This window comes from Danio rerio, chromosome 20 (genome assembly GCF_049306965.1).
Source record: "Danio rerio strain Tuebingen ecotype United States chromosome 20, GRCz12tu, whole genome shotgun sequence".
Classification (NCBI taxonomy): Eukaryota; Metazoa; Chordata; class Actinopteri; order Cypriniformes; family Danionidae; genus Danio; species Danio rerio.
The window spans coordinates 16,779,674-16,792,622 of record NC_133195.1 but is presented as its reverse complement, the minus strand read 5'-3'; the positions used below and the strand labels follow the sequence as shown (position 1 = coordinate 16,792,622).

General features: G+C 37.1%; 2 protein-coding genes across 3 annotated transcripts; both read right to left on the bottom strand.

Annotated features, from left to right (window-relative positions):
* Positions 1-558: 558 nt before the first annotated feature.
* Positions 559-8,730, bottom strand: caiap (CARD- and ANK-containing Inflammasome Adaptor Protein). 2 transcript variants are annotated; one of them, XM_073932620.1, is made up of 3 exons: positions 8,501-8,730; positions 3,940-5,347; positions 559-1,825 (listed from the first exon to the last, which is right to left on the bottom strand). In XM_073932620.1, coding segments are annotated over exons 1-3 (2,262 nt in total). In that variant the 5' UTR covers positions 8,503-8,730; the 3' UTR covers positions 559-973. The 2 variants fall into 2 exon arrangements, with proteins under 2 accessions (XP_073788721.1, NP_001020663.1); NM_001025492.1 differs by lacking the exon at positions 8,501-8,730 and having other exon boundaries at positions 974-1,825; positions 3,940-5,322.
* Positions 8,731-10,888: 2,158 nt separating this feature from the next.
* jun (Jun proto-oncogene, AP-1 transcription factor subunit) lies at positions 10,889-12,748 on the bottom strand. Its single transcript, NM_199987.1, is given in 1 exon segment — positions 10,889-12,748. A coding segment is annotated over 1 exon segment (927 nt). The 5' UTR covers positions 12,480-12,748; the 3' UTR covers positions 10,889-11,552.
* Between the last annotated feature and the right edge of the window lie 201 nt (positions 12,749-12,949).

Below are 12,949 nucleotides of genomic sequence, written 5' to 3'. Positions count from 1 at the left end.
AAGGTTTTCAAATGCTGTGTTAGAGTGACACCTGTTGACAAAACCATGAATTCATTAGAAAATTGTGTAAAATATTTCTGCTGAGCTTCAAACGCTTATTAAGATTAACTGTGGTTTTACTATATCAAAAGTCTTTTTGGGAACAAATATTTAATATGAACTACCATTCTAGTTTAGTTAGGTTTACAACACACCATGTTAGTTTAGCGAAATATTGTGTGGTTTCCGTTGTGTAACTACATGAAAAAATTCTGAGCAATTCCAGCGTTATGAATGTGATATTTGCAGTAAAAGCTCAAAACATAAATTCGCATAAACAGTAGGCTATATGTTAACATTATATTGAAACATCTGTTTATATTTGGTAAAACTACTAACCACAGTTATTATAAGATCAGAAAATCTTTAAACATTCAGTAAAATAAACATGTGTTATGGATGTGACAATAAAGTCTGCACGTTTACAGTCTACAACCTACTTTATAGAATTTCTGTGAATTAAACTGCACAACCCAAAAGAAATAATGCTAATCAAAAAGAATAAGAGTTGGCTCTCTGTAGAACAAACATGATTGATTTTATTTTATTTGACATGCTTTCATTTATGAGGTAAAAGCTTCGCTATGGATGTGACATCTCTCCGATATGAATGTGACAGATCTGAATTTGCCACTTGTGGGACTTCTGTAAATCAAATGTAATATTTTAACACACTGACAGATACATTTTTGAGTATTTTAAAGTACTGTGAAGTACTTGCATACACAAAAAAATGTTGAAACGGTTCGTCTATTTTGGTGAAAACTTAATTTATGAGTGAAAGTGCATTTTTCATGAGACAAATATATCTGGATAAAAGTAAAAAATTCTGTTAGCTTGTTTGATATCTACTGATTCAAAAACAGCTGAGCAAACGTTTTCATCAAACACGTTCAAGATTACAATTTAGTTTCTCCTGTAACATTCAGCGCCTTCATTTTACAAGGAACATCTTCTTCTTCAGCAGGGTGCTTATGTTCTCATGGGCCTCTGTGTCCCCTGCTTCAGCCACCTGAAGTGCGTTTTTCTTCACATTATTAGTAGCCTGAAGATTTGCCCGTTCTCCATTTGTCCAGTTGATCAGTCTCTGTACCGTTCCCAAATGCCCAGTCTTGCAAGCACAGTGAAGTGGTGTGTCTTTATTGTTATCCAGGGCGTTAATCTTTGCTTTATTCTCCAGTAAAATGCCAACCAGCGCCTCATGACCATGCTCTGCAGCTAAATGCAGAGCAGTCCTCCTCCACACGTTCTTATCATCCACATTCTTGCTCTTACTCGATGCGAGAAGAACACTGCCTGCTCTTTCCTTTCCGTTTCGAGCAGCGTAATGCAGTGGTGAGCAGCCGTCCATGTCTTTAGCTCCAACTTTAGCTTTACCAGCCAACAGTGCTGAAACTGCCTTAGTGTGTCCCTCCGCTGCAGCCAGATGCAATGGGGTTTTCTTCTCTCTTTCTGAGGCATTTGAATACGCTCCAGCAGCGAGAAGTGATTGTATGATGGCCACTTCTCCTTGTTCTGCCGCCCAGTGCAAGGCTGTTCTTCCCTGTTTGTCTTTGGCATGGACATCGGCTTTGGCCTCTAGCAGTTGGGCGACTGCTTCAGTGTGGCCATTTTGGCTGGCGAGGTGCAGTGGAGTGAATCCATCCTGGGTGACGGGATTGAGCTGAGCCCCCACACGCAGTAGCAGTGCCATCATGGCTGGCTGATTATGGGATGCACTGAGATGGAGAGGAGTCTGATCTTTAGGGCCACTGATGTTGGGGTCTATGCCCTTATGCAACAATATCTATGGTGGAATAGAAGGTTACAGATTTATTTATTATATTAATTAAATTTAACATGCACTTTGTGCTGACCTTAAACAGATAGTTCACCTAAAATTCTGAAAACTTGAAAATGCTGTCATCGTTTACTCGCTGTTTACTTCTTTTTAAAAACTTTTCAGAGTTTCTTTCTTTCCACATAGCTTATTTTTTTCTGGCCCACACCAGCAGCTCATCTCACAGTGAATTATGGTACTGTACATGGCTGGACCAAGTCTGGCGTCCATAGAGCAGCTAAACATTAACCATATCTGGGCTAAGTCTCAGCCAAGTTAATAATCCATAACTGGGCCTGAAATAGGCCAGATATGTTGGTGACCCATTGCACAGCGCTTTAGCTGCTATATTTTTTTCGTAGAATTTTTTACTTTACTCAAAAATAATTTATATGTATTTAAATGTGGGTCAAGATAGGCCAAACTTACGTGGCCCAGATATCAATTTTAAACATCTGGGGCAAATGCTACATTTTGCATCTGGCTCAAGTCTTGTGTGCTGCCTTAAAGACGGTGGCACCTCTGACAAAACCAGGCCATGTTTGGCCCACATGCTGTATGCCAGTGCCGGATGAATGCTTGGTGTGCCAGCTCTTTGCCAAATCTGGACCGGAATTCTTTGTTTCCCTGAGTTCTGTGAAATACAAAATAACATTTTAAAGAAGGCTGAAAAACTGTAACCATTGACTTCCATTGTAGGAAAATCAAATACCATGGAAATCAATGGTTACAGGTTTTCTTTTGTGTTCAAAAGAAGAAGAAAAAAACTTAGAATGGTTTAAAATATCATTATTTGAAGTAAATAGTGAGTAAAATGTAATTTCTAGGTGAATTATCCCTATAAGGCAGAAGTTGTCACAGAGTCTTAACATTATATTTTAAGGGCATTTATAAGTTTACTGTCATTTATGGACATTTGTTACAGGACTTTTATATTGTCTACTTTAGCGGTTCGTGCAAAACCATCAAAATATCAGTACTGTAGTTTAGATGTACACTGTAAAAAATTAGTCATGACAGCATAAGTTTTTGGTCATTGTAACTTATTAAACTAAGTGACTCATTCATTCATTCACTTTCTTTTCGGCTTAGTCCTTTTATTAATTCAGGGTCGCCACAGCGGAATGAACCACCAATTTATCCAGCATACGCAGTGGATGCCCTTTCAGCCGCAATCCCATTGCATTGCGCTTTAGCTGCACTACTGGGAAACACCCATGCACACTCAATCACGCACATACACTTCGGCCATTTTAGCTTACGTAATTCACCTGTACCCCATGTCTGTGGACTTGTGGGGTACCATGCAAACATGGGGAGAACATGCAAACTCCACACAGAAAAGCCAACTGACCCAGCCAGGACTTTAACAAGCTTTCTTCTTGCTGTGAGACAATCGTGCTACCTACTGTGCCACCGTGTTGCCAAAACAAGATGCTCCTTTTCAGGAATTAGTTCATTTGTCAATAATAGGCATGTTTTTATAAATTTTTTATGTTTTACATTCCTGTTTTGTTTCATAAACTATGGAAAATTATGCAATCTAATTATATGCATAAAATCAAATAGCTATAGTTTAAGCAACCAAATTATTATTTGTGAACCTGTACCACAAATCCAATCATAAGTGTCATTTTTTCACCTGAAAACTGGATAAATAAACTTTTCATTGATGTATACTTTGCTAGGATAGGACAATATTTGGCAGAGTCACAATTACTAAAATATCTGCAATCTGAGGGTTTAAAAAATAAGAAATACATCGAAATATTAAGAAATTGTCTTTAAAGTTGTCCAAATTAATGCTTAACAATGCACATTACTAATCAAGAAGCAAGTTTTGATATGTTTCCATAAAAAATTTCAAAATATCTTCATGGAATATGAGTTTTACTTAATATTCTAATAATTTTAGCTTAGATAATTTTGAGCCATACAATGTATTGTACCTGTGCAACATAATGCAGGTTTTATGGTCCAAAGTCACATTTTACATAAACACATACAGATATAAATATAGGTTTATAAACAAACTATACAAACTATTCTGTTTTAACAGTTATATATACAGCTAAATTTACCTGCGCTATTTGTATGCTGCCGCTTTGAACAGCCAAATGAAGACTGGACATCTGGTTCGGCAGTCTCTCATCCAGCTTGGCCTTTTTGGAGACCAGCACTTTAAAAGCCTCCCCATTTCCCAGCTCTGCAGCCAGAAGCACAGGTGTGTATCCAAGCTCATTGCAGCTATTGACATCTGCACCGTGCTCAATAAGTGCAGCCACGACCGCATCCAAGTTCCTCTGAACCGCTTTAAAAAGAGCCGCATTTATCTCAGTCTGAGACATGGACTCGTGGACATGCTGCAAAAATAGAGAGAGGAGAGACTTTCTGTTTAGCTGGAAAGCAGCATCCACGATCCTGGAGTCCACCTGAGCTCCAGCCTTCAACAAGACCGCTGCGGTTTTCTCATTTCCGTGGCGAACTGCGTGATGAAGAGCTGTTTTCCTTTGACCATCTTGTGCATCTACTAAAGCGCCGTTTCTTAGAAGAACTTCTGCCAGTGTTGCATTATCTTCAATGGCCGCCATATGCAGTACTGTTGTCTGATTCTTAAGGCTTTTCTTTTCTTCGTGCACTAGAGCTTTAACACACCCTTCATGTCCATTTTGTGCAGCCAGATGCAAAGGAGTCTTAGAAGTTTGGTCGGTAGCATGAATATCCGCACCAGCCTTCGCAAGGGCCACAGCAACAGCGGTGTGGCCCCGTTGTGCAGCTCTGTGTAGGGCTGTACGGCCCTCCTTGTCCTTCAAATCCAGTTTCGCTCCTTGTCTAAGCAGAAAATACACAATGGCCTCCTTACCGTATTCAGCAGCATGGTGTAGAAGAGTATCATTAGACGAGAGCACACTGTTGACATCCAATTCTTTAGTGAGCTCCTGAAGGAGATATAAATCGCCTGAAGATATGGCTTCGAGGATGGCATCATGGTGGTTACTTTCGGATTTGAGGATCTGCTTGTTTAAAGGCTCATTATTAGGCTCGTTTGCTGTAGACTTGGGATGGATTCTCTCTGGTTTTGAGTTTTTGACAAGGCCTTGTTTGTCTTTCTCCAGCAGATATCCTATTAGTTGTCTCCGCGCATCTCTAATGCCCTCATTAACTCCACCCACATACGTTCTCATGTGCTGGTAAAGGTCAGGTTCCGCTCTTTTCAGACAAGGGTAGAAGAAGATGCGGCAGGCACGTTCTCCTCTGGAGATCAAGATGTTTAACATCCTGGAGTTCTTCTCCTCTCGCACTGTGAGGTCGGACACCAAGACTCGGATGTCAGGTTGAAGAACTCCATTCGCAATGAGAAGATCAAGCAGGTCCTCTGGATTTAAGATGCCACTGACTAACTCGCTTCTCTTCATCTGGATGACTTCAATGGCGTAGGGATTGGTAAAGCTGGTTGAGCCCATGTCCAGTGCTTTGAAGGAAATGCTCCTGCAAAAAAGTCTTTGTCACTATGAACAAATAGTCTCTTAGCAACAATATATGAAGTATAAACAATAGTTCAAATCAGCGCTTTCCTGATATACACGATTAAAAAGAAAAAGCTGGTATGTTGATAATCTTTTTTAATAGTAAAGTTTTGCAAATAAATTTGTCTGTTTAGGCTTCCTGCCTTATCTAGAATTACAAGAAACTTGTTTCATGGATACTGTAACCATAACATGGAGTGTTTTTTGTATTTGAGTTCATAGTAATATAACAAGTTCCCTTTACACACTACCCTTGCGAAAAAGAAGTGAGCTTATTGCTATTTTCTTTGTTTAATATGCACTTTAAGTGAACTTTAAATGGATGCAAATTAAGTCTTTAACTGCTCCTCCAAGAAAATAAATTTGGATTGTATTTCTTAACTCCTTATGTCGCTAGTTAACACTTTCAATGCATTTTTTTTTCAACACATCCCATCATTTTTAAAATATCAACCTCTTCCAAGGGGTAATATGTCGGTTATAGGTAAAAGTGCTGGAAATAATACATAAATTATAAAAAAATCTGAAAATATGGTGTAAGAACAATTTTTTTAAAAACATAATCAAAATAAAACATTTTTGAATATCTTCTTTAGTTTTGTCGCTATAAAATATTTCAGATTCTCATTTAACATGTTTTTTGTTTTGTTTTTTTACAATAAAACCAAAATCAAATTAAGTAGTGCAACAGGGTTATGTTTGTTTATTTTTGTAAACCAGCAATGCTGTGTGTAAACCATTATTTAAAACAGTCCTTCTTTAAATAGATCAGGCAGTTAAAGGATTAGGATAACTAAAGTCCAAATAAAGGGACATCACACTTAAGTACATATTTCAGTTTCATGTAAATATGTAGAGTACAAGTTTCAGAGGAATTGTTACTGTATATTTAGTTTACCACAAAAACTTGCCAGTATATTTGGTAGTAGACTATCTACTTCAAAGAAAAATAGGAGCAATTATTAAAATAAAATTTAAGACTTAAGTAATATAAGTTGGTAAAAAATATAGCTGGTTAGTAAATATAGTAGATGTTCTTTACTTGAAATCACACATACAGTGTATTTATTTGTTTCAATATAAAATTGTACTCTTTCACAAGATCAAATCTCTCACAATGTCAAAAATTTTGCTCTCCAGTGTGACTTACAGCAGTGAAAATTAAACCACATTGAACTAAATTTAACTATAACTCTGAAAAATGGACTGACACAGTTTACATTTACTAGAACTTTTATGTTATGCTGCTTTGACACCATCTACAAAGAAAAATTGCTATAGAAACAAAGATGAGTTAAATATTTAACTATGAAACTGACATAATTATATTGTCGTATAATTATATCTTACCATTTATGCCAATAAGACAATATAATTAACACATAAAATATTGCACATATCTTCTTTACACAGCTAAATTTTTAAACTTCAACTATGTTTCCATATTAAATTAAACATTGGATGTCTTTAAGAATGTAAGCTAGTTAAACAGTAATAAACCAGAATAGCAATAAATAACAGACCCATATCCAGCCTATTGAAAGGGGTGATTCTTTTTCGTTTATGTTGCTGTTTTTCGCAGTTATTCAGCTAAAACGGTGCATTTTAGAGACATTTTAAGAACTAATCTTTGCTGGATCAGCTTGTTGGATGGCGATCATAACCGTACGTTTGATGCACCAAAAATATTTCCTACAATTTTGTCAAAGTGCTCATGATACTATTTTACTACGAAGTATTTATTCACAAATTTGGATTTAAACTGTAAGTTAATCCAGTTTCATAAATATTGTTATGAGATTATCATTTAAAAAAATTAATAAATAAATATAAAAAATACTAAATAAAATGCAGTCACTAAATTATTGTAGATTGATTGGCCCCACAGACGTTGATAACACTCCCCCTTTACGTAAGTACATTATTTATTTTTTTTAATTACGGATGAAGTTCTTGTAACATAACATTTAGTACTGCTTGATGACGAGACGAAACACAACTTTGGGTTCACGAGTTGTTAATTATTATTATTAAATTATTAATAATTTATTTATTAAGAAATTATTATTTTTTTAAATGAAAAAATATTTTATCTGATTGAAAACCACAAATTCCAAAAAAAAAAAAAAAAAAAAAAAAAAATATATATATATATATATATATATATATATATATATATATATATATATATATATATATATATATATATATATATATATATATATATAAACAAATAAATGCATTTTAAAATGAGCTTTTCAGAGTATAGTTTATATATATATTTTTTAATTCATTTATTTATTTATTTTGCTGGTTTACTAACAAGGGCCAAAAATCTCAATGATTTAGTGTATGTATTTTGCAAAAAGATACATCAATAGAAGAAGCTGTATTGATAATATTGTGGCTCAAAAAGAAATATGGATAAACTATATTATATATATATTATTAATATATAGGATATGTATAGTAAGTGTGTGAGGTCTTTTGTTCATTTTGTCCATGTGTTTGTGTTTTAAAACAAAATATTGATTTTTAATTGGTTTGCACGTAAACTTGCTAAATTATTTAAAGGAATAAACTGCAATATTCTAAGAGTAATTAATGAAATGTATTAAAACCACATTATTTTATTTACCAGAAGCAAAAATATAGCATTTCACTGAATTCATTATTTTTGTGTGCCACCCCAAGATTTGGTTTGGCCTCAAATGGTCATTCCTAAGAAAATTTCTGGGGGTTCCAGTGTCATCATTAAAAAATATATATATATAACACTATATATATATGGTATACACACACACACACACACACACACACACACACACACACACATATATATATATATATCACCATATATATATATATATATATATATATATATATATATATATATATATATATATATATATATATATATATATATATATATGGTATAACTTGTGTAGCGATGGGAAAATAAAAACTGGCTAGCACATCCACTTTCCTCCATCAGAATTGTGCGAATAATTACTTGAATAATTAAAAGTTATCTTTGTCTTAAAGCCTTCTTCTATCCATGATTTTCAAAATTTATAATGACATGGCAGTCGAAAAACGGTATAACAGAGCTCACATAGGGGTCAAATTCTGGACGTTCTCAGTGGAGGGAGAGGGGGTCTTTCGAACCAGCCTGTATAATGGTTAATAACAAGTCACGTTTCAGTGACTTTCCTCATATTTGTTATTGAAAAGGTGATTGTTCTGTTATCTACTGTGTCCTTGCTTCACTTTGTGTCATTGTATTGCATAGTATAATGCCCAGGTCAATGATCAATCCCGTCCTTTCCGAAACTAAAAGTGTCCTGAAAGTCTGTTGGTGGGTCGGTCTTATGGAGATTAGTGTTAGGAGTTCCTCTTCCCGTAATACACGCCCACTACTGCAGATGACGTAGGTCTTCCGACCACGCGCTTGCCTAATATGGCTAGGTAGTGCCACTTTTCCGGTATGAGGTCATCGTTTGCCAAGTTTGGCCAGTGAAATAAGAGGATCTGAAAGATGCTAAATATTAATTCGTGTCGGTGACCTGAATATAAAATCAGACTTCTGATTGTGTATCATAACACACATCAAAAAGAAAGGAAGAAACAAAGAAAATAGTAATGCTGGTGCCATTTGTAAACAAAGATTTTGAATTTATTCGATAAACAAAGAGAGCATATCTTATATATTTTTTACATGTATGATATAATTTATTTCTTATGTAAGGTATAGACGTTATTGCACCTCTAATGCGTTCAATTGGAGGTGTTTTTTTTTCTCTCTAAGACAAAAGTTACTTTTTAAAGTGCTTATAAGAAACCAGGGGTTCAGATTGCAGAATTTAGTAGTGTCTTAAAAGCCCCAAAACACAATAGGAGAAAATGAAATCACATTATAAACTAGATTTCTGTCTGAGAGCCTGCTTTAAATTCACCAGGCGCAGGCCAATGGCGCCCTCTTCTGGTTCTACTGCTCAAACTGCTTCTCAAACACGGTCAGGGATATTGGTGTCGTACTATTTTACCACAATGCTAAGTGAATCATTGTCCTTTTTTGATAATTGTTGTTTCTTTCAAACAGATTTACTTAGACTACAGTCTAAGTTTATATCACTATTATGGGTAAAATTGTAAGTTCTAATTTTTTACATAATAGTTTACTAATTTTTTACAGCTTTTACATTTTACTGAAGTGCTTTTACTGAACACATTTTGCAAGCAAACATAAGAACGGACCCTTGAAAACATTTGTCTCTGCACACTGCAGACACAAATATGAGCCCATGACTAAAGGCATGCATAATACTACTTAAAGTTCACCCCAAAAAGTTCAATTCTGTCATTTATTTACAATTTAGTTACATGTTTCAAACGTTTATGAGTTTCTACAGTTGAACACAACATTTATTTTAAATAATGGTGGAAGCTGACAATCCTTACCTTTTACAGTATTTATTTTTCTATTGAAGTCAATAGTTACAGGTTTTCAGCTTTCTTCTAATATGAATAGTTCAGATGCAAAAATCTCTAAAAGCTGTTATAAATTTCTTAATTTTTTTATCAGTCTCTTGTATGTAGGTTCAGTATTTTCAAGTTTATGGCACAGAATATACTCTTTTGAAAGTCTTTAAAATTAAATATGTCGACAGAAACATAGGGGTCTGAATAAAATGCTGATTTTGATGAAAGTTTAAGATGGCATTTAGAGGTTTTGCATCTAAACTCTTTATATATTCATATTTTGCGTTGTTCAACAGAATAAGGAAACTTGTTAAGCTTTGAAACCACTTGAAGGCAAGTAATATAGTGAGTAAATAGCAAATAGTGAGTCAATTTCTTATTTTGGGGTGAACTATAATTTACAATGGGTGTTTATTATTTGCAGCATTATTTGCCTATAAATGTTAGTAAATCATTTTCATCAGTTTTAACATTTGATAGCCTAAATAACACACTATTGTTATAAGGAGTATTTTTAAATTTCAACCATTTATTAATTTAATATTAAGTCATTGTTGCTGGTTAAATTGTTAAAACTTGTATACATCTTCAACTTCTACAATTTTTTTTAACATATTTGCAGGCTAACACTAACCTTAATAAACTTTTGTTTCAGTTGACACAAAAATGAGGCCATGATTAAAGGCATTGGTCTATTTAGTACTTGACTGTGTGATAATTACTTGATAATTTCAGCATTACTGATTTAAAGAGTCAATCAAATTATGTGTCTGCTTTATTTTGATGTAAAAATGTTATATTAAGTTTGCATTTAACCTTTAGCAATTAAGCATGTATTTATAATGTTATTATTTTTAATTACTGTAAGGATGTTTTTTGACACCCTTTTTTCCCAGTCCTGTCTGTGGACTTTACAAAACAGCCAGTCTCTTCCAAAACATGTTATTACATGTTTGTCAATTTGAACACACACACACATACACACACAAGCGTCATTTCCATTAAGACAACAGAGACATTGTTTTTCATTTGACATACTTTATTACAGTTCATAAATATTGATTAGTTTCTGAGGTGCTCAGAAAACAAACATAAAAAATTATTGTACTTTACTTACAAATGGTAAACTTAAGTACTCCTGGTTGATCATATTTACAAATAACAATGAGTGAAACCTCATTAATGAACTTTTTTTTTAGAAAAAGAAACTGCTTAAGTTGGACTAACTCAAAAGGAAAAAAGTCGATTTCCGTTCAATTTAAGAACAACAAAAAAAGTACAATATGTAGCTCAGAAGTCAGGCAGCTTTTTTATCAAAAGTTTAGCAGACACAACGTCCTGCTTGGTGAGCCAGTATCCCTACTGTACGGCAGTCGCGTCTCTGTTTTACTCCTATAATACTGAGTGCTCCTTTGAAGCGTATAGGTCCATGCACAACCTGGTCGATGTGAACAAGGATTTCGTCAGAAAGTAAAACATGTAACAGAGTGAGTCTCATGCGCTCTGCGTCTCTGTCGGACCGAGTGAAGTTTTGCGCTCCTCAAAAGTCCAGTCGGATCATCCTTTAACGGCACGCGGCCGGCCGGACGGTCCCGGTCCCCGCGGGCTCTGTCGCGCCAGATCGCAGACATCAAGCCCCTGAAGTTTGTTTATGTGGCTGAACTCAAAATGTCCTTCGGCTCTCCTCAGAAGGTTTGCAGCTGTTGTGTCAACATGAGCTGGCAGCCGCTGTTGACGTGGTTCATGACTTTCTGCTTGAGCTGTGCCACTTGCTCGCGCAGCATGTTGGCGGTGGACGCGAGCTCCGAGTTTTGCGACTTCAGGGTCTTGACTTTGTCCTCCAGCCGGGAGATCCTCTCCAGTTTCCTCTTCCGGCATTTGGACGCGGCGATTCTGTTTCTCATGCGCTTCCTCTCGGCTTTAATCCGCTCCTGGCTCTCCATGTCGATAGGAGAGAGCGGTGGGGTCTCGCCGGGCATCTCGGGCACCGTTTGGGGCTCCTCTTTCAGGGCCTGGAGGCGCGGGTGCTGGACGGGCAGCTGCGGTGGTGCGCTCGGGAAGCTCATCGCGGCTGGATTGGCCGAGCTGCTGCTGATAGCAGGGTTGAACGTGTTCAGATCCGCGTAAACCGGCGGATCAGCGCGCATGGCTGAGCTGTAGACCGCACCGCCCGCTATGGACGAGACCGGTGCCATGCTGCTGTTGATAGTAGTTTGGGGAGCCGAGGTGACGTTGGGCATGTGCTGGTGGTGCAGCTCAGCCAGTGCCCTCACAAAGCCCTCCGCGAACCCCTCCTGCTCATCCGTCACGTTCTTGGGACACAGAAACTGGGTCGGAGTTGGCGTCGTGGTGATCATGCCGTTGCTAGACTGGATGATGAGCCTCTCCAGCTCCGGTGATGCCAGTTTGAGAAGTCCCACGTCGGGAGAAGTGAGGATATCGCTGGCTTTGGCCCTCAGGTGGGGCTTTAGGTTCCCCGCGGGGTCGGACAGATTGAGCGTCATGTTGTGTTTCAGAGCCTTGTGGTTGTATCCAAAAGTGGCGCTGTCATGCTGAGAGAAAGCGCTGTTTAGAGAGTCATCGTAGAAAGTAGTTTCCATCTTGGTAGACATAGAAGGCAAAGCGAAACTTTTAGTTCAGAAGCAGTCTTTTAGGCGCTGTTAAGCACTGTCCGCGTTCAGTAACGAGCGCTGCGGTGTTTGGAACAAAAGCGAGAGGATTGGAAAAGTTCCTCAACTCCCCGTCCCGCGAGAAACTTACTGCGTAAAGTTATCGCCAGTGTCACGGGCTCGTCTCCTCCTGCCTTCCGCGGATAGAAAGTTCTTCCTCCGCCGCTGTCGCGCTTCTCAGACACCAGCAGATAAACAGTGCTTAGCCGAAGGCTTATTTATGTTGGTTTGAGTGAGGTGTTTCACTGTGGCGAGGTCTGTATACTCTGAGCTTCTCCAGCGTGGAGGCAAACCTTATCTGCTACCGCTGCCCCACTAAAAATAGAAATGATGTAATGCGCGCAGCCTCTCATTGGCTGGAGGCGTTTTACTGGGCGTGTCACAATTTCAGATAAGGCGCGTTGCCTAGACGA

Excerpts from the sequence above, each read along its gene's own strand:
- caiap (XM_073932620.1), bottom strand. Across the intron at positions 1,826-3,939 it reads GCAGCATACAAATAGCGCAG|ATATTGTTGCATAAGGGCAT; the intron begins GTAAATTTAGCT and ends ATTCCACCATAG.